General features: G+C 39.3%; 2 protein-coding genes and 1 long non-coding RNA gene across 12 annotated transcripts in view; 1 reads left to right on the forward strand and 2 right to left on the reverse strand.

The window, feature by feature from the left end:
• ZDHHC2 (zDHHC palmitoyltransferase 2) overlaps positions 1 to 3,920 on the reverse strand; it is a 57,302-nt gene extending 53,382 nt beyond the window's left edge. For 2 of the 4 annotated variants that reach the window (XR_012502452.1, XR_012502451.1), the window contains exon 1: positions 3,542 to 3,871. Coding sequence is in view for 1 of the 4 variants with exons in the window: in XM_074353510.1 (XP_074209611.1) it covers positions 3,542 to 3,668 (127 nt within the window). In the remaining 3 variants the exon portion in view is untranslated. Of the gene's footprint in view, positions 1 to 3,541 lie in introns of all 4 variants that reach the window. The other 2 variants (XM_074353510.1, XM_074353511.1) reach the window with 2 other exon arrangements.
• Positions 3,042 to 25,826, forward strand: part of LOC123616345 (uncharacterized) — a 36,833-nt gene continuing 14,048 nt past the window's right edge. Inside the window, exons 1-7 of one of the 6 annotated variants that reach the window (XR_012502457.1) lie at positions 3,042 to 3,177; positions 8,672 to 8,812; positions 9,010 to 9,073; positions 9,348 to 9,446; positions 9,981 to 10,144; positions 15,133 to 15,268; positions 15,864 to 15,988. This is a non-coding gene — a long non-coding RNA (uncharacterized LOC123616345). Of the gene's footprint in view, positions 3,178 to 8,671; positions 8,813 to 9,009; positions 9,074 to 9,347; positions 9,447 to 9,980; positions 10,145 to 15,132; positions 15,269 to 15,863; positions 19,674 to 22,884; positions 22,969 to 25,826 lie in introns of those variants that run through there. The other 5 variants (XR_012502459.1, XR_012502455.1, XR_012502454.1 and 2 more) reach the window with 5 other exon arrangements.
• MICU3 (mitochondrial calcium uptake family member 3) overlaps positions 23,380 to 25,826 on the reverse strand; it is an 81,611-nt gene continuing 79,164 nt past the window's right edge. For both annotated transcript variants that reach the window (XM_074353507.1, XM_074353508.1), the window contains one exon: positions 23,380 to 25,749. The gene's annotated coding sequence lies outside the window, so the exon portion shown is untranslated. The remainder of the gene's footprint in view (positions 25,750 to 25,826) is intronic.

The following is a 25,826-nucleotide window of genomic DNA, read 5'->3' on the forward strand; positions in this document are numbered from 1 at the left end:
TATGTATGTTCATGTATAACTGAAAAATTGTGCCCTACACTGGAAATTGACACAACATTGTAAAATGACTATAACTCAATAAAAAAATGGGAAAAAAAAGGAGAAACCAAAAGGACTAAACAAGTGTATGTGGAGCTTTCCTGTACTACTCTTGAAACTTTAAAATTATAATCAAATAAAAAGGTAAAAAATAGTTAAAACAATTTTAAACATTAGCACTTAAAAGGGAAAACTTCAGTTATCTTACTCAACAAAGTTAATACAGTACCTACCACAATGGATCTGTAGAACATATAAACCAGGTTTAGTATGTCCACTGAACCACACACACCTGAGGCCACCCCTCTCCCTCTATTCTGCATCCTAAAGCACCACCTAACAAATTTTACCCTTGGAATTTGTCTTACTTTATGGAAAATGAGCTGTCTAATAATTCAAGGGATCAAAAGACAGATAAGATGCAAAAGAAGCCTGGGTGGAGAGATGAATAGGAGGGAGAAGGGGGGAGGGAGGGGAGAAATAATATGAATAAAAGAGACTAGTTAATCAATAAACTAGATAAACATGTTCCAAATGATCACCAATATTAGCAGGTCTATTTTATTTCCTGTTTAGTAGACGAAGGAAATCAACCCCCAAGTACTTGGCTCTCATACAATATATGCACATGTTACATATCTTTTAATATACACACATTCCAAAAAGAGATATGAGTTTATTTTCCAAAAATACAAACACTAAGGAAACATGCTAATTGGAAAAGTGCCTCGAGAGCCACACATCCACGTTGTTAAATATAGAAACTAACTATAATGAGAATCATTATCTCCCGTTTCCAAGGATACCAGGGTACGCACTACTCCTCAACTGCAGTTAATTCAGCAAAGGGCACAAAGTAATTTATACTCACGATCACCCCAGCTGACAGCAGATGCAGAAGGAAGCCAGGGTAAACCGCCCTGTTTTTCTATCCTGTTTGTTACCTGCTCGTTCCCAGCCTCCAACCCCCCACCCTCTGGTCCCAACCCAGGCCAAAGTTTTATAGGTGAAATTTGGAAAATCTGATCGTAAAAAGCAACTTCCAAGTGAAAAAGAATCCACAAAGGGCAGGGCAGCCTGAGATACGAATAATGCTGGGGGGGCGGGGGTGGGTGGCTAGGGCAGGCCTTCCCATGCGTTTTCTCTGTGAAAAGAGAGGAGCCTGGTTCTGCGTGCCCGTCACACCAGTGGCCTGCTCTTTCAGTGCCTGTAAAGGAACTGTACAGTTAATTTCAGCTTCCCACCCAACCAGGGCTATCCAAGCTTTTAGAGCTTACCATTCCTGAACTGCCATAGCTTCTAGCAAATTCATTTTCAAGCTGCTCTGTCATCTAGACCTTTCATATGATAACTTACAATATGTTTCAACAGCAATAAAACAGAAAACTACTTTCTGACAGTTTCAGAGATACTGCCTCTGAATCATTCTTTTGTGGCTGTTTACTCAAGACTATTTATTGACTGCTTTCCACCTGACAGGCACTGTACCAGGCCAGGCAGGCAGCAATGAGAAGTGATAGGAGCCTTCACTTTTGATCAGCAGGGAAAGTATCAAACACAGGCCAGGTCACTTAGGCCCTTACTAAAATAGTGATGTGGATTTCATGGATGCTTTAGATTAATCTTAAACTTACAGAGAGTATATATAAAAATAATATCCAGATAAAACAGCAATTTTCCATTTAGTTCCTCCCCGATCACCTGTCCACCTAAGGCACTAAGACCTCCCTTGTAGAACCTCAGCCAGGGCAGAGGAAACTTTAAGGGAAGAAAAGCTCTCCCTGCCTTCATATGCTTCCTCCTGATAGGCGTGAGACTGTATCAGGCTGAGCTTCTTAGCGTAATGTGATAACACAAGTGAATGAGTTGTCTCTTTTGATAATTGAGGCCTTCTGAGACTTCCTGCCTGTGCACCAGTCACATTAATTGAAACTGCTCCTGGCTTCTAAAAGGTTGAAGGAATGAAAAACAACGAAGGTTTCTAAATACTTATGCAACACAAACAGTACATCTCAGTAAGACAAGCTACTTTAATATCAACAGTGAATACAAAGGTATTATTATCTGACAACTTTCTTCCTATACACCTTTGATAACCTGAATATTATATTTTAGTTGCACTGTCTTGATTTCAGTACTCAATCCTTTTTTTTTAAGACTCACTTTTTTGGTACCAAACTATTGTTTCTAAATTCAATAAAGTAATCATATCATATTTTAAAGCTATATGAAATGGGAAGTTAGTCTCAATACTCTTTAAAGTTACGTCAATAATTATTAGTATATTATTCTGATACCTACTATTTCTCACAAAAGGCAACATTTTGAGGTAAGATGGCTTCAGGCAAGATTCTATGTCTGAATCTTGAAGCTCTGAATATGCTTGAGTGGAGAAGGTTCAACTCAACAGGCCATGACTTAACCTTTCTCCTTGTCTCTCCGGAAGCTCGTGCTCCGGAGGGTGAAAACACAAAAAGCATTCATAAGTCACTGGCAGAAAGGTCATCCTCCTCTGGTTTAACGCCTTCTCTGATAACACAGATCATCTTTCACAAACCCTCTAAGGTAGAAGCCTGCTTACATCGGTGGACATTTGGTATTCCTTAAATGTACACCATCAACTTTTAGTTTTCTTCTGATCTTCAGCATTGACAGTATCCTATACAGCAATTCAGGAGCCTAAAACTTGGACTCGAGCCACTTGGCTCTCTGCGCGAAAAAACATCGGATATGGTCACCTCTTCCTTCCTACCCCTCCTTCTATTATTCTAACATCTAAATTTTGGTCTTGCGTACTGCATATATCTTCCAAAACACTTTTCAGTAGCCCGCTCACCCGTTTCCTCCACCTCCTCTTAACTAGAAAGTGTCCAATTGGCAACCTCGAATCATAAAGGCAGCAAAAACGCGCCTGAGTTCTGTCACAAATTTTTAAAAAGTGGATTAAGGACAACCAGAAAGGGCTAGCTCCGACACCCGAGGCCGAGGCCACCCTCCCCCGCGCGGGTCTGGCGCAGCTCGCATCCTGGGCCCAGCTGGGAGCCCTCCAGCCTCCAGCGCAGCCTCCCCGGGCCTCACCCCTCCGCGGAGGCTGCGGGCAGCGGGGACCACAGTTCTCCCGGGCACCGTCCTGCCGAGGTAGGGGGTGTGGCTGGGGTGGCGGTGGTTAGCGGAAGGCGGAGCGGGTGGACGGGCTGCCTGTGCGTAGGGGCGGTGGTGACATGGTGACCCGAGAGTTGTGAGGGGAAGGCAAGGGTAGCGCGAGTGACAGGAGGCTGCCCCGGGGCTGTTTTCAGCCGGGGTGCCAGCGGAGATGCAGCTAGCTGGCGGCGCCCGGGGCGCGAGGGGGTCTCGGGGTGGGGAGAGCGGGAGCGGGGCGCCGTGCGCTCGGGGTCCCCGCGTCCCGGGACTGTCGAGGCGGGCGGCGGAGGGGGCGAGGGGCGAGCGGGCTGGTCCTCCGGGGGCGGCGGGAGGGCCGGGGCGCCGGCGGGCGCGCACTCACCTATGCACAGCTGGATGGCGTAGGCGTAGTAGGACCAGCCGAGCAGGAGGCTGATGAACACCACCGGGATCCAGTACAGCACCCGCCGGCACCGCCGCCTGACGCTGCCGGGGCCCGAGGGCGCCATCTTCCAGCCGCATCCACCTGCCCAGCTCCGCCGCCGCCGCCGCCCGCGGGCCTGGCTCCGGGGCGGGCTGGCCGCGCCCGGCGTCCCCGGCGGGACGGGCCCGGGGGCGGCGGCCGGTTTCGCCGCGGCCACTGCCGCCGCCGTGGCGCTAACTCCCCATCCCGCAGCCCCGAGCCGGCGCCGCGGACTCCCGGCTCCTCAGCCCGGCGGAGGCGGTGGCTGCGAGAGGAGGGCGAGGGGGAGGCGGACGGGAAGGAGGAGGCGAGCGAGGAGGAGGACGGAGAGGAGGAGACGGCTGAGCCTCCGCCCCGCCTCTGCGCGTCCCGCCCGCCCCCACCCGCGGCCGCCTCCCCGGCGCGGCCCGCTGCGCCCCCGGGCGGGCTCTCGGGGCACTCCGGGCGGTCCCCGCTGCGCCGCGAGCCCTCGCGCCCTCGCCTCCGGGCACCTCAGGGACGCCCGAGGCGGGAGTGAAGGGACCCACGTTGGCCCCTCCGCCCTCTGCTTGGCCCCTGGGCTGGGGTGAAGCGGGCAGGGGGCGAGGGCACTTGGCGGCGGCGGCTGCGGCGGCGGTAGCGGCGCGCGGGGCGCGGAGACGCACGGGGGCGGGGCGGGAGGGGCGGCCCCGGGAGCCGCCTGCGCGGAGTGGACCCCTTGCCTGCCCAGCACGGAGGGGGCGAGCCGCCCACCCCGTGGGCTGCACCTCGAGAAAGTCTTTAGGCACCGAGGGCCCGGTCCCTGCCTCCCGCTTGGAACATTCTCGCTTCAAGTTGCGGGTCCTGGTAAACAGGCGGAGGACCGCGAGGGCGGGGCTGGTGCTCCAGACCTGAAGGAGCGCGGGCCGTCGGGGAAGCCTCCTCTCTAACCGGCTTTTTGGGGGGCCTCGGGAATGCGCCGCGACGTCCGGCTGCGGAGCCGAACTCTGCGTGCACGGTGGGTGAGGAAGGAGCACTTTGGCTTGTGAATCCAGAGACCCCCCTCCCCCCGGAGTTAGAAACACTTATTTGCTGTGAGAATTTGAACTCTTTTAAGTCATTTAGAGATTATAAGAGTAACCATTCCCACCGCCCCTCCTGAGTCCGGGGGTTCCCTCTGTGTACTCCAGCCGGTTCTTTGCTACAGTGTTTTCCTTTGTGATGGCAGTTCTCAACTTGGCGTAGAGCTGTTTCGAAAGTGGTTGCTAAAAATCCTGAAAGAATCCTAGAGGTAATGAGACCGAAGCCCTGGCACTTTGGTTGATGAAACGGAAAAGATACGAATGCTTCTGAGATTTTCTTTTTCCCTTCAACTGATTATGAACGCACCTAACTCCACGTGGAAGCACCTCAATAAATGTAGCATCCCTGAATTATATACATAATCATGATATATAATGTGCATAATTTTATTTAACATTAATGGATATGTGCTTACACTACACGGCAACCATATTGGATGAAATTACTTTATATTCATCTTCATATTCGTCTGTAGAATGAAGAAATAAAAAGAAGTACTGATTTGCATAAATTCAGTCAAAGAAATTTAAGCTCTTATGTCTTTGCGATTATCTTCCTGTGACTAGATTAAACAGCAAGCTGATCTTCTCTCTTGAAATAGCTATTATATTAAAGACACACACCAGAATCTCTGCACATCTATTTTAAAATGCATAGAAAAAGCCAGTCAAGTTTCCATGGGGCTTTAAATAATTGGAATGAGGTCATTTCTATCCCAGTGAATCACTTTATATTAGTGTAGCACCTCATACCCTTTATGGGTATCCGGTAGGGTAGATTAATATAAAAACATAACTTCCCTGGAAACCTCAACTTACGCTCCCAGTCAGAAGACTCTAAAAACGAGAAATGAAAGTTCATACCAGGACTGAGGCACCTCCACAGAGATAAGAAAATCAGTGTTGAAGGTGACTGAGGAATTCTAAGGAATGAAAGTAGGGGATCAATTTTGCCAGACTGGAAAAAAGAAAGTGCAAATTGTGCCTCTTTAGATACTGAACACTACAGTGCCCTGTGCGGCTTCTCTTCAGTCTTACAGGGCTTTGGGGTGGGCAATGGAGAGAGCATTTGATGGTTTTCATATCTTTTACCCTTTTGTAAGAATATGCGGGTGTAACATCCTTAAAGGAGGCTACATTTTTATTACTAGTATCTAACATGTGATTTAATTATTCATATTTATAATAAGTATTTGTGGAATAACTGCAACTTATTTTGAGTCATTTTAGGAGTACTACCATTACTGAGTTCTCCTAGGGTATCACTCTCATCTAAAATGGAAAGTCTAACTCAGGAATTTTTTTTATTTTAGTAGAGGTACTGGTGATTGAACCCAGAATCTCACTCTACTTCTGAGCTATGTCATCCCTTGTTTTGCTTTATTTGGAGCTGTGCATCCCCAGAAGAACAGTTTGAAGTTTATCAACAGTTAAGAAGAAACTTCATTGGAGACTTACTCGTTAGAGAGAAGTACTGAAGGTCCGAGTCACCAATTTTAGATACTCAGTAATGACATCAAATTATGACTTCCAGGCAATAAACTTTGATAAAACTGCTACAGCCACTTATGAAAAAGAGAGTCAGCCACAGCCAGGGAGGGAGAGGGCAACACAAAGGGAAAGAAGAGGAAAGGAATGGCCAGGCAGCGGGAGGGCAAGAGCAGCATCTGAGAAGAAGAGGAAGTCCCCTTACCTGGCCCACCTGGTCTCTAGGAACCATAACTCTGCCCTCAGCAGGCCTCTGCCATGATGCTCCACCCACCCATTTATCAATGTCTTTCACCTTCAAAAACCCCTCTTACCAGGCCCTGCCCCCACAAGGGAAACTTGATCTTCCTCTTATCCCTCCCCCAAACCTCCAGTCTAGCTTGTCACCATGGTTATGTCATCCACATCTCCCTCCTCCTTCCAGATCCAGATTAAAATGTTTACCTATTGCCTTTCATAGTATGAATCAAGAATGGCATGGACCAAGCCCAGGGAGGCATGGACCTCCATTCATGCTGCCTGTACCAACCTCATCTCATTTTTGCAGCCAAACCACCCTAAAGCGGTCTGAAAAAATACTGATAGATTCCCTCATTGTTTTCTTAAACTAAGATTATCATTCTTTGGGGGAAAAAGGAGAAATTCCTTTAGAATTCAGCAATCTGTGACATCAACGACTCCAGTGTTAATTTGCACTTGTGTAAGAGTAACCAAGATATTCTCTGTGGGACCTTCATAACATGCCCAAACCACACATCATTTCTGGACACAAGTAACATAAAAGCAGTCTTAGAAAGGGAACTTGGTTTAGGGAATGTGTTTCAAAGTGGTGCTGAGATACAGTTTGGTTCTCAAGAGATTTATAGTTTGCAGTTAACCTGGAATGTAATGGAATATAATGGAAGAGAATTTCAAAGGCCTAAGGAGTGTCTGGTGGACTAGGTCAAAACACTGGGAAAATTATGAAGTGGGAAAAACTGTCTCTGGCCAATCTTGCCTTTCAAGCCCTGCGGGGTCTCTAGGAGAGCGTTAATGTATCTTGCCACTAGATGGCAGGCGCATACCACACAGTGCAGTTCTCCTGGTATCTTAGATTTTAGTAGCATCAGCCCTTAGTTTAACCAAGCCAATTATAAATCATGAATTATAACTTCATGATCAATTATACATGCTTATAACTAATTATTATAATTATACAGTTTTATGCTATAATTTAGTGGCTAATATTAATAAAAACATATTCAGAAAATTGAAAAGAATTAAAAGAACATTTGTCCATATAGCAGATCACTCTGATTCTGCTTCCACTTCTCTTCAGTTTGCACTAAGGTTAATCTCTTTACAAATAAAATTGGAACTTTTCATTTAAATGAGTGCTTTTGTCTATACCGATCCACATTCGCCCTTAAGTGGGGGAGAAAGCAGTGTCTATAAACCTAAAAGTGAGCAGATATTTCCTCTCTGTGCACTGGCATGATCTTTCAGTGGTGACACGGTGGCAAAAATTCAGTTAGAAATTATTAAAGTGGCCATTGTGGAGTTGAGAGTTCAATGGCCAGCAGAGTGACCAAGGGCAACTGAAGCCTGCAGTGTGGTGGCAAGTGCCCAGCAGGGCCAAGGCCAGCAGTGGCATCCTAGGCAGGCTGTTCTTGGGGGCAGGACCCATCCACTTCATCCGTGCCAGCTCCAGCTGGGTTCTCCGGGCTCCTTGTTGATTCTGTGGGGTGTCTGTATACTGGCAGAAACATTTTTTGTGTGTGTAAGTTCACTAGTGTTGCCTTGTGTTTGCAACCAAGAACTGACTGGAACACAGTGTTAATTTCACATCTTAAAGGAGGGGGCAGGGTATAGCTCAGTGGTAGAGCATGTGGCTAAGTGGCTACTTAATTGGACAGTGAAGATCTAGAGCATTTCTGCCATCACAGAAAGTTCCGCTGGACAGAGCTGACTGGGCATTTTATCTTGTCTGAATATTTATGAGCGAAGCTCTATGTTTGTAATTGCAAGAAAAAAAATTGCCTCTCTATAGCTGTAGTGTTTTACAGAAACAAACAAACAAACAAACAAACAAACAAAAAAAACAAGAGGTTATAGGAAGTCAAAAGCACTGTTAGGTTTATGGTATTAGGAGCTTTCTTCCTTTAAAGACATGAAACTAGAGTAGGAAGCCAGCTGGATTGTACCAGAGGGATAAGGGACAACACTATGGACTCTTCAACCTCAGGTTTATATAGAAGTAATTTCAAAGGACGGACAGGGAGAAATTTATCACGTACTTATACACAAATTCCTGTCCATAAAGCTACATCTTGGATTTAAGCTTCTCATCCAGAGGTGCTTATTCTGGGCTAACTCCAGCCTTCGAGCCCAGGGTCATCTGTCTTCCTCCAGTGGCATCAGGATCCTTTCTGTTCTGTTGGTTAAGCAGATAATAACTGGGGGACCTGAAGAGTAATTGGGTATATTCAGCTCTGTCAAGCTGTAGGCTAGATTAGTCATGCTGGATTTTCTGTTACGGCAGATGTGGGAGGATGTGTTCACGTGGACAATTTGCTGCAGAAATGTATATTCCTCAGACTTTGCCGATGCCAGGTTTTAGTGTAAAGGTGTACATTGTATGGAAGAGCTCCGGAGTCTTCTCACCAGAGCACCCCCAGCTATTGTAAGTAATCCCCACGGGCTGGATGTTCCCATTTGCTCTTCCACATCCATTCTCTGCCCTTCTTTGTGTTATGGGAGGCTCACCTTTCATCAGAGAACTCCTTCCACTCTGGATTCGGGTTGGTTCAATCAGTGGGAGGTGGACAGGTGATCTAGAAGATCAGAGAATAACGTAGGGATGTTTGTTTTACTCCCCAGACCTGATCATGGAAGATCACAGCTTCTGTGGGCGACAGCTGCTCTCTCTCCCTTTGTCTCTCCAGTGAGTACCTAACTCCCTAGGGTGTCCAACCATACTCTGTTTCCTTTAATTAAATTCTTCTCAGTTAATTACCACTTTTGAGCGTTGTCATTTCTTCCCTATTTCTTCCGTCACTAATACAACCCCTCTGTAAATCTGCATATAGCGTACTAGTTTTTGCTACATAGGAAAAAAATACATAAACACCTACTGATTCCTTTTTGAGGAAGTCAGTATTATCTTTAATTATCTCTTTTAAAATAAAAAAAAATCGTAACAGAATTATATGTTACAGAAAAATACATAACAGAAATTTTGGAAACAGCTACATAAAAGAAAACTTGGAAACAGAGAAAGACAAACCTCCCATGACTTCTCCATTGTTGTTATTTTGGTATGTTCCCATTTGGTCTCTTTTTTGTGCATATTTTTTCAACATACGATTTTCTGCTCTTATAAATATTTCGTCACAGATGTTTTTCATGTTACTATACTGGCTTCAGAATTATTTTAAATAGTTGCACACTATTCTGTTTTGTAGAAGTACAATAATTCACCAAACCATTCCTCTATTGCTGGATATTTAAGTGTGTTTTCTAATTTTACACTGGTATAAACAATGTAAATAGCTAAGCTCATATAGCATTTCCCTTATATTTTATTGTTTTCTTTGGATAAAGTCCCATAGATAGAATTAAATCAAAGAGTCAAAGTTTGAACAAAATTATGCAGCTGAAATGATTTTTAAATACATCTACAAGTTCTTTGATAATCCTCCTTTCAAGAAGTGGAGGTTAATTCTCCTCCCCTTGAGTATAGACTGGACTTAGTGACTTGCTTCTAATGAATAAAATAAAGCAGAATTGATGGTGGGTAACTTCAAAAACTAGGTGTAAAAAGCACTGTGACTTCCTCCTCTCTCCTTCAGATCACTTGCTCTGGGAGAAGTTAGCTGCTATGTCCTGAGCAGACCCATGGAGGGGCCAAGTAGCAAGAGACACAAGCTCCAGTCAACAGCCACGTGAGTGAGTCCTTTTGGCAGTGGATACCCTAGCTCCAGTCAAGTCCTCAGTGTCTCAGCAGGTGCCCAAGGTAGGGAAGGTCTCATCCCAAAAAGATCTGTGAGTGTGGCATCTGTCTAATGGACAGAACCCCAATATGGTACATAGGAGAGCCAAGAAGTTTTAAAGAGAATTATCTTCACAGAAATGGGCCAGCTCGGACTGCCAGGGACAGAGACAGTATGTGATGAAGAGGTCTTTAGACTTCCAAACTACTACAAGTGGGGAAACCACGGAGGAAATCACACAGCTGCAAACATGTGCTGCCTTTTATGGCAAAGGAAGGATAACTAAGGTGGTAGAACCAAGAGCCCGGAGAACAGATCTGAGAGCTATGGAGTATTAGCTGTTGTGAAAGCCATGGAGAAAGTTAGCTGTCATGTCATGAACAGCCCTATGGGTTGGCCCAGGTGGTAAGGGACAGAATCCTCCAACCAAGAGCCCCGTGAGGGAGCTTGCTTGGAAGTCGATCGTCCAGTTCCAGTCGTGCCTTCAGGTTGACTATAGACCTAGCTGTCAGCTTGACTGCAACACCATGAGGGACCCTGAGCCAGAGTCACCCAGCCAAGCTGCTCCTGAATTCCTGACTCTCAGAAATTGTGTGAGATAATAAAATGTTTCTTAGACCACTGCATTTTGGGGTAATTTCTTATGCAGCAATAGATAACTAATACAGCAGCAAAGGAAATTTGTTTTGTAGCATTTGTCTAAATAAGTTCAAATATGAGGCACTTAGTGGGCACCCCAATTCCTGATAATCATGGCCAATTATTGCCACTTAAGGAAAGAGCTGGTGAGAGACATAGGGAGAACAAAGAGAGAGAGAAAAGAAGAAGGAAAAGAAGGGGGGGGGGAAGAAGGAATAAAAGAGAAAAAGTTAGCAAGACTTGGGAAAGGTGACTGTATTTCCTAGTTTACCCAGGATAGTCCCAGTTTGGGGTGTTATCCTGTTGCAATTATGAATGAGTCCCCTTTCATTTTCACAGCTGTCCTGGTTTGAATGATGAATATTACGACCTGAAATATAGGCCAGTATCTCAGCCAGTTTTGTATCTTAATATCCCATCTTTCCCCCTTGCCTATTTGGCCACAACTTCTTTCCAGTCTGCTCATTAGCCTAAATTTCTCACCAAACCATTGACTATCACTAACAGCTCTTCCAGGAGTTAGAGGTTACCTCTGTCCACCTCCCAGTGTTCTTGTATCACAGTAAGAAATTTATCACAGCAGCTGAGTGACTGACTCAGGAATTAGAAAACTTAAGTCTGACTCTTAGTTTTATACTTAATGGCTATTTGACTTTAGGGGAATGACTTAATTTCTTTAAGCCTCAGATATAAGCCAGGAAATATAATAGTGTCCACTACCTCATAGGATTGTTGAGGATATTAATGAGATTATGTATAAGAAATGCTTAACCTTGTCATTTGCAGCAATATGAACGGACCTAGAGATTATCATACTAAGTAAAGTAAGTCAGAGAAAGACAAATATCATATGACATCACTGACATGTGGAATCTGAAAAATGATACAAATGAACTTATTTACGAAACAGGAACAGACTCAGAGACATGGAAAACAAATTTATGGTTACCAAAGGGGAAGGGTGGGGAGGGATAAATTTGGAATTTGGATTAACAGATACACACTACTAAATATAAAATATATAAAAAATAGGACCTACTGTATAGCACAGGAAACTATATTCAATATCTTGTAATAACCTATAATGGGAAAGAATACATATATTTATATATATGTATAAATTACTTTGCTGTACACCTGAAACATTGTAAATCAACTGTACTTCAATAACAAAAGAAAGACTTAGCCTAGTGCCCAGTATATAAAGAGAAGCTATACATACAGAGCATGTGCATATGTGCATACTGTACTTAGCATTTTATATGCACAATATATATGATGAATATATGTTCGCTGCTATCAGCAGTTACTATCACAGGAGGCAAATTCACTTCACTGAGGCTGAAGCACTTTAGTTCTGGGATGTGCGTTTTACTAGGAAACTCTCAAGTATTTGAGTAACTGTATTTATTAGTTTTAATATTAGAGGGCAGAGACAGTTTAGGAAACGTGTTAAGGAGTTAAGTACAAGTCAGGCAAAGACTATATTTGCTCTTCACGCTTGATATGCCTTACTTTTATTCATTCCTTTATTCTTAGACTCACCCACTTATTCTGTCAACATGTATCAGTTATTCACCAGATCCCAGGTACTACGCTAAGTACAGGACTGAGGAATGCTTTTCAACAAGAATAAAGCTTTATTCCCAATTCTTAAAGGAAAATATTACATTAAAAAATAAAAAAGGTGTTTGTATGGGAATATGAGTGACAGGGCTCTGCAGCCAAATTAAAAATACATTTTATAAAATATATATATACACACATATATGTATGTGTGTGTGTGTGTGTGTGTGTGTGTGTGTATGGTTTTCAGGTTGATTAGATTTAACTTAGTTTTGAGCAGTAGAAGCAATTTTCTGCTGTAAGAAGCAATATATTTTAACTTTTGACTTAACTTCATGGTGTTGTTTTTTTAAAACTAAGAGTGGGAAAATCCAAATCATGTGAATATATAATTTGGAATCCTGAAATATCAGCAGAAGGAGCTGACAGAATTTTTTTTTTTTTTTTTTAGCCATAGGCATTCCTCTTTTCTGTTTTTAGAAACAAGGAAAATTAGTAGACAAAAATAGTCTTAGGTACATGGACTATATATTTCACATGCACAGCATAAAATATTCAGTAAAGTTAAGTAGGTGCCTGGAAACCAAGAGAATTTAATAAATGAAAACGGTGACAACAGGAGGGAGGGGATAGCTCAGTGGTAAAGCATATACTTAGCAGGCACAAGGTCCTGGGTTCAATCCCCAGTACCTCCTCCAAAAATAAACAAACCTAATTACCCCCATCCCCCATTTAAAGTATTTTTTAATACTTAAAAAATTAAGTATTAGAATAACAGATAAACAAACAAACAAAAAGAATGAAATATTAAAAGAAAGAAAACAGTGACAACAAATAGAATTGCAGCTATATACAGGATCGATTTAAACTGTTTGGCCGTATTTACCAGTAGAGATTTTTTAAAGATTTTCTTTCCACTATTTTTAGTCCACTTTAATGAGTATACCACTTTATACTTTTCAGTAGCCCATGAAGTTTTACTTTTGTGTTAATCTTTCAGGTCAAGTTTATGAACATGATTACAGATAAGCAAATTCTAAATGAATAGGGATATTATTTTGGGAAGAATAACTATCACTTACTATGTGTTTGCTAAAGTCAGCGCTTTACAGGCAGTTTCCCATTTAGTTCTTGGAACCACCTTAAGACTCAGCTGCTATCATTAGCTCATCTTATACATGAAAAAGCTGAGGCGTGGCAAGTGTAGAAAGAACCTTGCTTAACTGCAAAGGTGAGGGTGACAGAGCCAGGATTTGAACTTGGGAAGTCCGACTCACGAGGCTCTGCTTAACCCTGCCATTCTGAATGGATGGGCTAAAAGTATTTCATCTGTTTATGCATATTTTCCAATATGTCCTTTTCTGAAATAATGTCATCTTGAATTCTGCTTTTAGTCTTTGCCCATTTTCTCAATTCTGTTCAAGGATCATTTAGCTTTATAATTATGCAAGTCCACACCTGTCAGATACACTGAGTCATTCATTTAGTTGAAAGGTTGAAAACAAATCCATTTTTTAACATACTATAGGAACCTAACTGAAAAATTTCACAAATTACCTTAATGAGAAACTACTACCAGGATATCAAGTACAGAGAACCTCAGACAATTGCTTCTTGAAAAGTGTTAATCAACTACATATTCATCTTGAATGAAAATAACCTCTCTAGCAAGACACTGTATCACAACAGTAACTATTGAAGTACCAGATGTGAGAACCATTGCAATGGCTTTTAAAGACTTGTTCCTTATCCTTTCCTTCTGTGTTTGAAGATGATGATGTGTCTGTTTATTACAGAGGTGACCAGTATTCTTTTCAGCATTGGGTGCATTAAAGACAGACAAAGCCGACTTCATTATTTGCTAGTTCTTGCTTTTTTTTTTCTTCCCAGCTGTCATTCATTATTTTCTTCCTTAATTTGTCCGAAGGCTAGGTTATCTATCACAGTCATTTACCCATAGTCCACAGCTCACAGGACTTCAGTGTGTCTTTTAAACGCCCATTTTTACTGAAATACTTTCTGCCTCATGTGAAATTTTAAAATGTTTTAACACCTTGCTATGACTCATTCTTTATAAATTTATATTCTGCTGGAGTTATGAGCATAACTTTGTACCTTTTTTTAAGTGAACCTATTTCGAATTTTCTTGTTAAGTAGAGTCCCTGAGCCACATTGTTGATACTGCAGTGGTCAGGTCAGATGGTTCATTGTAACTGCTCTCTAGACATCAAATTCTCCTGAGCCTGAATGCTATGCGGTTGCCATACCCCTCGGGTGTCGTGAGCAGCACACTTAGCATCTTAGTATTCTTTTATCTTATGTTTTAACAACAAAAAAACCCCCACCATTTTTTCCATTATAGTTTTGAGAAAATCAATATCCACTTCCAAGTAGCATAAAATGTTACTCTTTTCTTTGTTTCTTATTATCTTGTATCTCACCAAACCCGCAGACACCCCTGCACACTGGCCCAGATGTCCACATTCCAGGAAGGACCAGCTACATAATTTTTGGAGCCTCGTGCAAAATGAAAATTCAGGGCTCTTTGTTCAACAAAGTTGGGGAAATTGCTAAGGTTTTAAAATATAAAGCTTTCTTCTTTCTTCCATGGTCTCTCTCAATGTGCCATGATGTTTTTTTATTTGCTGTTCATTTTAAGTAAATAAGACTTTAAAAATCTAAGTTATTAGCATGACTTTTACCATTCATCTTTATACTGTGCAATGCCTATTTAAAATGCAATATCAGACCATTTACCTCCTATGTGAAGTCACTGAAATTACATAATTCATATTTAATGGCACAGCTTCTGAGAATGCTTCCTGGTGGCCAGAAGAGGTATCACAGGTCAGACTCTGGAAGGTTGGAAGGAAGAAGAGAAGGTTCATCTAGCATGAAGCAAGCCAAGGGCATGCTCCTTCCAGCATGGGGATGCTTCCAAGGTGAGTGTAGACCTTCACAGTTGCCCTGGGCTCCTATCCCATGACTCAGGATGCACATGGACTTGCTCATGGTGGCTGCTGGACTCATGTACCAGGCTTTAGGTGGGGGAGCATCCTGAGGAAGTCCAGGCAGACATTTCTCCTTCCCACAGGCATGATACCCCAACCCACAGTGACTAAGCAACCCCCAAGGGTACTGCAGCCTCTGAGTTAGAAAGCTCTGAGTCTTCAGATTAGGAGTGGGATGTAAACTCATCTCCACCAAGTCGTGACCTTTGGCTGGCTGCCAGCCAATGCACCATGGCACGGCCAGTCCAGGGCAGGATGGCCTCCACTGTGCTCTGCCCCCGACTCTGTCTGGTGTGGGTGCCCTTCCCCATTCCTACCCATACCTGGACTCCTGCCATGGGGCTGAAGGGTGGAGACAGTTGCTGCGCAAGGGTGGAAGGGTCAGGCTGGGCAAAGCAGAGGGTGGCTAAGAACCCATCCCTGGGAGTAGGGAGGACTGGGTGTGAGCAGAAGCTTGAGTTTTCCCACTGATTTCCCTTACAAAACAAAAATTCAAAGATGATATTATTAAGAATTTCAACTGCAGGGCATTAAACCCAAGTGTGGGGCTCTTCTGTCCTGGGGCTTCGTGCTCCTACACTGTCCACATGACCATGAAGCCGGCCCTGCCCAGGAATGGTATGAAGGAGTTTGTATCTGAGCCATAAGGAGGTAAGTTTAAAAAACAACACAATTTTAAAATAAAATATTGAGAAAATAACTTTTACTCTTCCTTCCTATGATTCCTACATGGAAATTTAAAAATGCCTGTTTTATTTTCTTTAAGAAAATAGGAGAAATATATTACTCATGAATATAAAAAAATTTCTGTAGGAAATATAATTTGCCCCACTCCAAACATATTCAAGCCTATTAACTAATAACAATAATAGTAATAGTAGCTGAACTTACCCTATGAGCCAGACATTGTGCTAGGTAATATATGAATTTATGTGAATTATCTAATCTCTATAGCAGGGGCAGATACAATTTCTAGCTCCAATTTAAAGGTAAGGAACCTGATACGGGGAGGGCAACTCTTCTAAGACCAGGAAATAAAAAGAATGGTCTACCATGATCAGAATTTATTACAATAATGTGGAATAATTTAATATTAGGAAGCCTATAAAGCTGATATATTGCATCTGGAGACCAAATTGGAAAAATGTATAATCATGTCAGTAGAAGCTGAAAAGGCATTTGAGATGATTCAACACTCATTACTTTTTCCAGACTCTTCCAAATTCAGGAAATAAAGCATACTTTTTTAACGAGATAAAGTATTTGTCTGAAATCAACAGGAAAATATTATGCTTCATTTGAAAACTTAGATATAATCCTATTAAAACAGGAAATCAAAAGGTTCCTGCTATTGCTCTTAGTATTTTATATTGTTCTGGAAGCTATAATCAACACAGTAATACAGGAAATATAAATAAGAGCAATAATATAGGAATGGCAAAGACAGTTATTATCATTTGCATATAATATGACTGGCCAACAGAAAACTCAAGAGAATTAAAATAAAAAAAAAGATGTCAGAATTACTAGGAATTTAGGTAAGTGGCTGATTAAATCAAACTGTTTTCTACATACCAAGAGTAATCAGATAGAAAATCTAATGGGAAAAATTCCTACTCTTAAAAACAACAGTAAATATATAGGATCTAGAAAAGATTTTATGAGAAGTGTGACCCAGATAATGAAAGCCATAAATCTTACCCTCCCTAATGTGGGTGGGCCTCATCCAATCAGTCGAAGGCACGGCACTCCCCCAATAAAGAGAGAATTCCTCTTGCCTGGTTACCTTTGAACTGAAACACTGGCCCAATGAATACATCTGGCAATTCTCCTTCCCTTGACATATTTTGTCTGACATTCATATAACTGCTGCAGCTTCTTTCTTTTTTTTTAATGGAGGTACTGGGGACCTTGTGCATTGTTAAACATGTGCTCTACCACTGAGCTATTACCCTCCCCAATGCAGTTTCTTATTGTTAGTGTTTGCATGATACTCTTTTTTCTGTCATTTACATGAAGCCCATCCATGTCTGTATATCTTAAGTACATCTTTTATAGATTACCTTTATTTAAAAAAATAAGCCTGATAATACCTATTAATTGGAATATTTATTAAACTTACATTTAATGTAATTATTAATTGGTTGGAGTTTATGTAATCATTTTGCTATTATTTTATTTGTCATCCTAATTTTCTTTTTTGTTTCCCCCTTTCCTGCCTTATTTTGGGTTAGTCAAGATTTCTTTTTATTATTGCATTTTACTTCATCTATGGTTCCATGGATTAAAATATGCATTGACTGAATGAATATTATACTACTGCACTATAATGTAAGACTTTTACAACAAGATACTTCCATTTACTCCTTTCTGTCCTTTATGATATAACCAAACATTTTAATAATAAACTCTACACTGCATTATTTTTGCTTTAAACAGTTGACTGCCTTTTTACATGTTCAAGATAAAAATTTTTTTATATTTGCCAAACATTTACCATTTATGGCAAACTTCATTATTTTGAATAGATAAAAATTTCTGGCTAGTTTCATTGCCCAATAGCCTGAAGATTTCTTTTAACTTTTCTTGTAGTGCAGGTCTGCTGGTTGCATGCTCTCTGATAATCTGTATCTGAAGGTATCTTTATTTCACTGTCATTTTTAAAAGGTTATTTTGCTGAATGTAGTAGCCTAGGTTGCATTTCCTTTTTTCTTTCCATACTTTAAAGATGTTATACCATTATCTTTCATTCTCCATTGTTACTGATGAGAAGCCAGCAGGCATTCTTATCACCAACCCTGTGTATAATGTATCTTTGTCTCTGGATGCTTTCAAGATTAAAAAAGATTTTTCTTTGGCTTTTCGGAAATTTGGCTAGGATATGACCTGGTGTAGGTTTCTTTATACGGTTTGTTGGGTTTTATTTTATAGGGCTTTTTGAACTTCTTGAAACTCTAGTTTATGCACTTCTTCAAATTTGGAAAAATTGGGGCCATTTTCTCTTTGAGCATTTGTCTACCTCCCGCCCCTGCACTCCACTCCACCCTTCTCTTTCTCCTTCTGGATCTATAATTACACTTATAGTAGACTGCTTTATGTGGTCACCGATGCATTATTACTTTCTTCCCCTCGGTAATTTTTCCTCTTTGTGCATCAGTTTGGATAGCTTGGTCTTTCTCTGCCTTCAAGTTTACTGATCCTTTTTTACTCTTTCCCCAATCTCCTATTAAGTTCATACAATGACTTTTTATTTTGAATATTGTATTTTCCAATCCTAGAATTTCCATTTGGTTTTTTTTTAATAGTTTTAATTTTTTGCATATAATTCCCATTTCTTCTCTCATTATGTCCATCTTTTCCTTTAAACCTTTTTTAACATATTTATAAGAGCTTTTAAAGTTTGTATCTACTAACTCAAACTTCTGTTTCTGTGGACTGACTGCTCTTTCCCCTGGTTAAGGGTCACATTGTCTTGCTCAGCATATATACTTGTCCACTGTATAGTGGATATTGTGGATGTTACATTATTGAAAAATATGGATTTTGTTGTTTTCCTTGAAAGAGCACTGAATTTTGTTTTTGGCAGGTAGTTACTATACTGGCAGACCAGCTTGCTCCTATCAAGGGTTAATTTTAGGTTTTATTAGGATGGGTTTAGAATCACTCTTACTCGAGAGTAGCCTTATTGCTTAAGGGATGTCCTTAATTTAATTCTTGGGTTGTTCAGTGAGGCCTCTACACTTTGGCTGAGTTGAACTCCCATGTCTCTCAGCCCTGTGTGACCACCAGTAGCTGTTTTCTCATCTCATTTCTTCTATCCCACAAAACTCCTGTTTTCTGTTTGGGATCCACTTCCCTCTGCTGTAGTTTTGAAAGTGCTTTCTGGCAGCAAGCCAGAATGAATGTAGAGGTCATCACATGTGTGTCCTTCCTTGCAAGGATCAAAGCCCTGAAGTGTTTGTTCTATAACACTGTAGTTTATGATAGAACAATAAGTTTAATACCAGGTACTCAATCACGACTGGACTGAAAACTCTTGATTAAGGTTTTGATTTCAGCAATTAAATATTTTATTTCCAGAAATTCTACCTGGTAAGTGTATCTGTTTAATTCCTATAGTTTTTCTTTTTTGTAACTCAATTTTGTTATTTCATAGTTTGTATGCCTTCTGTCTTCAGTTCCAACAACTGCATTCTTTGGGGTCTGATTTTATGGTCTCTGCTGATTCTAATAGTGGCAGGCCTTATGTGAATTTGGTAGTCTTTGTTTAAGAGGTTAAGCTTGATTTGTAATCTATGAGAGTTTTGTGGGATGGTTTCTTCTGTTTCAGCCAGTCGTATGTATGTATCTCTCTGCATGTGTACACTTGTCTCAGGACAATTCAGGACCTCCTTGAGGGTTTTAGCTTAGAGGAAGGGGCCTCAGATTCAGGCTCTCCACCTGATTGCTGTCTCAAGGCTGAATACATTCATATACTGTCAGTATAGAATTCTGGCTTCAGAGAAATCCTACTCCTCCACAAAGCTACAGACTCCCTAACATTCTAGTTTCAAGCACCCATGAACTCTGTTGCTCTGGCCTGAGATCTCACCTATATTCCTGGTATTTCCAGCAAGTCCAACTCAGAATCCAAGATACTTGGTTATTTGGGGCTCAATTCTTGTATTTTTTAAGTTTTATTTTTACTTTCTTTTTTGAAGGGAGAAATCCCTGGAGGCCTGAAATGCTTCAGTGTATGTTGTGTCTGAGGGGTCTAGCTATTGTGGAGGAGAGGTTAACCTCTGAGCTTCTAAAATCTCAAGTATCAGGAGCAAAAACACATGTATTAACATTATAATCAGAAAAATAACAAAAAAGACAACAGATATCTACACCTGAATTACTAATGTACGTATTTGTGTGGTAATTAATCACTATGAAAAACTGAGTTATTAGTATAATCTACTTAGCATTTTTCGTGTTGCTTTATTTCTCAAATTCAATACTAGCTAAAGGATACTTTCCATAGACTGAATCTTCATAAATTTTAGAGAAATATATTTAAGTTGACAAACAAAGGCTGACATTTGGCCATGCTTTACAAGGCTGAACACCATGCAAATCCTATTCCTTTATTTGTTCATTTTGCAATAAGTCTTGACATCACCTTCTCCTCTTTCTTAAATTTGCTGACTTAGCAGGGCACAATGCAGTTTTGATGTCCAATCTGATTTCAAAAGAATCTTTGAGAGAGCTAATCTTCTGTACACTCACTGTAATTAAATATTACAGCACAATTGGTACATAAGATACTCACTTTCTTGAGAACCTCTTAGCACCAAAGAGCGATGACATAAAAAAGTATAGATTTTCAGAGTGGGTTTTTTTTGTAGATTTTTCAGCTTGAAGTTTTAACTCTTATAGCACCTAGAGCTTGCAAAGAATAAAGCATTACATACTACAGACTGAAAATATCTTGATTAGTTGTCTTTCATTCTGTCCTAAACTCTCATTTTACTACAGTTTAAAATCTGCTAGAAGACTAATTTGCTTACCTTCAAGCTGCTTGCTTCGTTCTTGAGAATTTGAAATAGCAAATGTCATACTGGATTAGACTAATCAAGTTTAGTTCTTTGCCTCTTAGGTAAATGTCACCAAAATATGTTTTGTAAGACAGTATGGCTGCTATCTTTAACTTTTTAAATCCAGTGACTGCTATTCACTGATACTCAGTATCCATTAATATCAATATCAAATAATCCCTTTCTCATCTCCGCCATCCAAACTGAAGCATGTGATAGTCCCATAAGTTCACAATCACCATTACACTTTTCTTTTTCTTAAAACTACCTCTATCTGCTTCAAGAAGAAGTAACCTAACTCTGGACTTGGTGAAATAATCTATCCAGCACATGACCTTCATGATTTAGTCCCATTTTTTCCCCAGACTGAGGTACTAAGTTTTAAAAATGTGATTTTGTGAAAAAAGTAAACAGACATGATAAAAACACCCAAACAACTCAATAATAGCTCATTAAATACATGAGCTTATGGTCCCTTTCATGCTAATTTCTAAATACACATATTGGGATGTTGCAATCCCAGAAGTAAAGTGCTAGATCAGAACTTTGAGCTGTTTCTATGTTACCCTCCAAAGGTGTTGCACCCAGAGTCATAGCCTCACCAGCAATTGCCCCGCACACTTACCAACGCTACATGCTATAAAAGCTTTCTATCTTTTCAGTCTGGTATGTGAGTGGATATACTGTCATTATTGATTTAATTTGCATTTCCTTAAATTTAGTTTTCTAAAAACTGACTACAAATCCCAATTTTTAAAGTCTACTGTCATTCAAGATTCCATCTCCATTCTCTTCCTACTCTCTACTTCGCATAAACACTTGTCCTTCCCTTCCTTTTCAATAGTGGACGAAAGTTATCTTTTCCAGAAAATTTTTATAATATGTTTTTTACTCCATCTGAGCACTGTAAAACTATATGCATATAGTCACAATTACAGGTATATTCCTCAGTTTTTAAGATATGTGCCAAAAGTACTGATGGTAATATAAAGAAAATTATAAAGATATAAAGGTGTAAAAGAATTACATCTTTGCATTGATTTTCATCACACAGTATTTCACAGAATTTAAGATGTGATTGACTGCAAGACACACCATTATTTTATGAACTACTAAGAAAGTCAAATGCTGCCAATTAAAAGAAAAAAAACCACAATGCTTTCTTACTACTCATAATTTTAGCTTTATACTTATTGAGTATTTATAGTTCATATTTTAACATCCTTTGGAAGTAAAAGCACTATGTAAAAATGTTAATTTATTGTATGTCTATAAAAAGGAGGATGATGATAGCAGATCCCCTCATCTGTGGGAGATACATCACTCCAAGACCCACAGGAGGGGCTTGAAACCATGCAAAGTACCGAACCCTGTAAATACTATGTTTTCTTCTATACATACATACCTATGATGCAGATTCATTTACAAATTAGGTATAGTGACTAATAATAAAATAGAGCAATTATAACAATATACTGTAATAATAGTTATGTGAATGTGGTCTTTCTCAAAATACCTTAGTGTACAAATTAAATGCCTCCCCGTCTTAACTAAGCACTTACCACATTGTTGCTGAAACTTTTGCAGTTTGAGGTGCGACAGTAAAAAACCAGCGTGAGTTTCTTTTTCCTTCTTCACAGCTTCGGGGATAGAAGATTCATTCTTACTGTAGATCTTAGCAACCTCAGCATACGACTTTTCTTTTCCTTATTGAGTTTCACATTTTCACTTAAAGCAAGCAAGTCCTCTTTAACATATCCAAATGAGCAGTATGACTACTCTTGCACTTGGGGCCGTTATAAGTAAAATAAGGATCGCTGGACACAAGCACCATGATACCATGACAGTTGATCTGATAGAGGGGATGAAGGGAGGATTCACAGCCCAGGTAGGACAGAGTGGGATGTCATCATGCTACTCCAAATGGCATGCAATTTAAAACTAATGAATTACTTATTTCTGGAATTTTCCATTTAATATTTTCAGACCCAGGTTGACCACAGGTAACGGAAACCACAGAAAATGAAGCCATGGATAAGGGAGGACTACTGCAGTGTATTTTGAAAACCGGTAAATTTCTAGGAGTTGTCTTAGTAAGATGATGCCTACAAAATATCAACATTAGTAAACCAAGGGCAGCTGTAGTGTTGGTTTAATAATTTTAAGCCATTGAAACAGTCGGTTCTGGAAAGCAAAAATTGATACTCCATTCACATGTAAACTTTCTGAAAGTCTTCCAGTGCCAATGGCTATAATTCTATAATGTATGAATTCCTATTATACACTTTGAGAGGCTTTATGGCTCTGTGATTTGTTTACTTACAAAAGTGTTGATGAGATTAATTTCTTGGCAATGTATTGCTATAGCAGGGGGCATAAGATCAATGAAGGTTTGGTAATCAACAAAGATTTCTAAAGTTTGTAGGTGACATTTTCCAGAAAGACATTAGTCCACGATATACATAAAAGCAAAGTACTAAATTTCTTGATTCAAGAGCAGATATATTTATTTTAAGATAACATAAGAATGTAAGACAGGCCACTTTACAATTACATTTCATAAGAACAATAAACTGGAACTTAAGTTAAATGAAATTCTTAATATGAAATGATTCTGATAATTACCACAAACCTTTTATCATATAGTCTTCTGTAAAGAGTATGATACTAAAATTTTATGTGTAGCTTCAATCTTTCCAAAGAATAGTCTGTAGAAGGAAATACTGAGAAGAGCATACATGTAATTTAGTACGTTACTATTTTCAGAGCATTTAAAGTTTTTAAATTGATGTAAACAACAATCCAGTGACATATTTTTACCTCTCATTTTATAGGTGATAAAGTTCAAGAGTGGTAATATATGAAGAATCACTATAATTTACTACTCTACTCCGTTTTAATTGATCAGAATATTTTATTTATTTAGATTTTAATATTATGCTGCAGTCTTATAATGATGAATGATGAATATCCATTCACTGTGATAAGCAATAAAGATTGCGTATGTAGTATTCCTTGGGAGAATGACAGAATTATAAAGAATCCCAATGAGCATATTCAGTTTTTAATCTGTATTTATAGGACTGTTCTAGATAGCAATTTTTCCATGTATGCAAAATAATCTAGCTTATAGTCAAAAATAAAAGTAAGTGGCATTTTTTTTCAATTATTTTAGGTAGCACATAATATTGAGAGCATTCAGTATAAGGTAAAATAGAGCTGGGGGATGTTAAATGAGAGGGTAGATATTTTCATTTAGTCAATCAATTAAATCAACCTTCAAAGCAGGTGAAAGTAAATTATACTGTATGAAATCCTCAAATTAATGAATATATATTTCTATATCAATGTAATAAATAATATCAGATAAAGAATGTAAAAAGTCTAACAAATACATTGTCAATGCTAACAACAGTTTCTTGGAAATAACATTACTTTATAAATAGGCTGATGCAGAACTACCAATTTTACATTTAATAACTTATAAAAACAAAGTCAGTATTTCCTCTTTTCATATGCAAAAGCAAGGTGTTGGAAGGTGCAATTTATATTTAATACATCTTAGAAAAGAAGATAAATAAACTTATCTCCCACATATAATAAATACATTAATTTAAATTCATTGTTCTATTTTTGTATAGTATCCTTTTATAAACTATACTTTTCTAATTGAACAGATTTCCATTAAATACTATCAGATTGTTTCCTCCATGTAAAAATCTAATTTTGTTGTTTTTCAATAGAAAGTTTTTCTTTTCTCTTTTAAGATATACTATTTTGAAATAATGAATTAGATTTAAATTATTCATTATTACTGGTTGTTATGCATTACTTTTGCATGTGGTCCTTTTGCAAGAAACAAAATATTAACTTCTACCTGATATATACATCAGTCTTCTAAACCATTTTATATTAGTCTTTTATGGTTCTCATTCTGACACTACAACATGTACTAAAAATATGCAATAAGTTACAGAGCCTAAGGTATTATTTTTACTAGTGTTATTAACATATACCATCTGCCATCAGGAGCTGCATCATGTTTAAAACAATAATGACAATAACAGTGACCACTGCTACAAAAACTGCCACTATTTCTACCTTCAATGTATGACTTTTTTGAGGAAAAGAAATCTACATTTTAAATTTCTTTACTGTATACATAAAAGAATACTAGACATTCTATTGACTTTGGTAAATAAACAAAAATTTAAAAAAGAACTTTACGTGATTCAACAATATGTATTAATTAAGGACTTTTAAAAGTTAAAAGTACAATATAAACCATCATATTGTATAGTAGTTCAATTTCTATTTGTGTTTCAAAATTATTTCAATGTAATTAAAGACCTGGTAAATGATGGAGATTTATTAACAATTCTAAGGGCCCTAAGATAAATCTCAAGGAATATTCATTTTCTAAAAGTAAGTTCACAGTCCAAAACCAAAGGAAATATGTTGCTGTTCATTTTTAAGTGATCTATATTCCAGAAATGATACATTATTTTGAAATGAGACAACTTTCTAATAAATTAAAAAAATTTTAAATACATTCTTACATAGTCGCTGGAAGAATCTATATACTTCTGAAGGGAATGAAAAAGTGCATAGAGTTCAGTAAATCAAGGCAAAAGCTCAACATGATAACACTTAACATTTACAGTTAGTAAGAAGATGCAGCTTATCGGTCTTATGTTCAATAATTCAGTTCCAGAAAAAATTACAATTAGTGTTTCACCTTTTCCTTCATTTCTGCAAGTTCTGATCTCAGACCTGCTTCTGCTCTCTGAAATTTTTGCTTCTTGCATTTTCAAGTAGATAATAATCCTTTAAACTTTGCTTTAGAAGTGCCTAATTAAAAAAATACACATATGTAATACATAAAAGTAGTATTTATTTAGGATGAAATTCAGAGGTGATGGCATTAA

The sequence above is a fragment of the Camelus bactrianus genome, chromosome 26 (assembly GCF_048773025.1).
Source record: "Camelus bactrianus isolate YW-2024 breed Bactrian camel chromosome 26, ASM4877302v1, whole genome shotgun sequence".
NCBI classification, from domain to species: Eukaryota; Metazoa; Chordata; class Mammalia; order Artiodactyla; family Camelidae; genus Camelus; species Camelus bactrianus.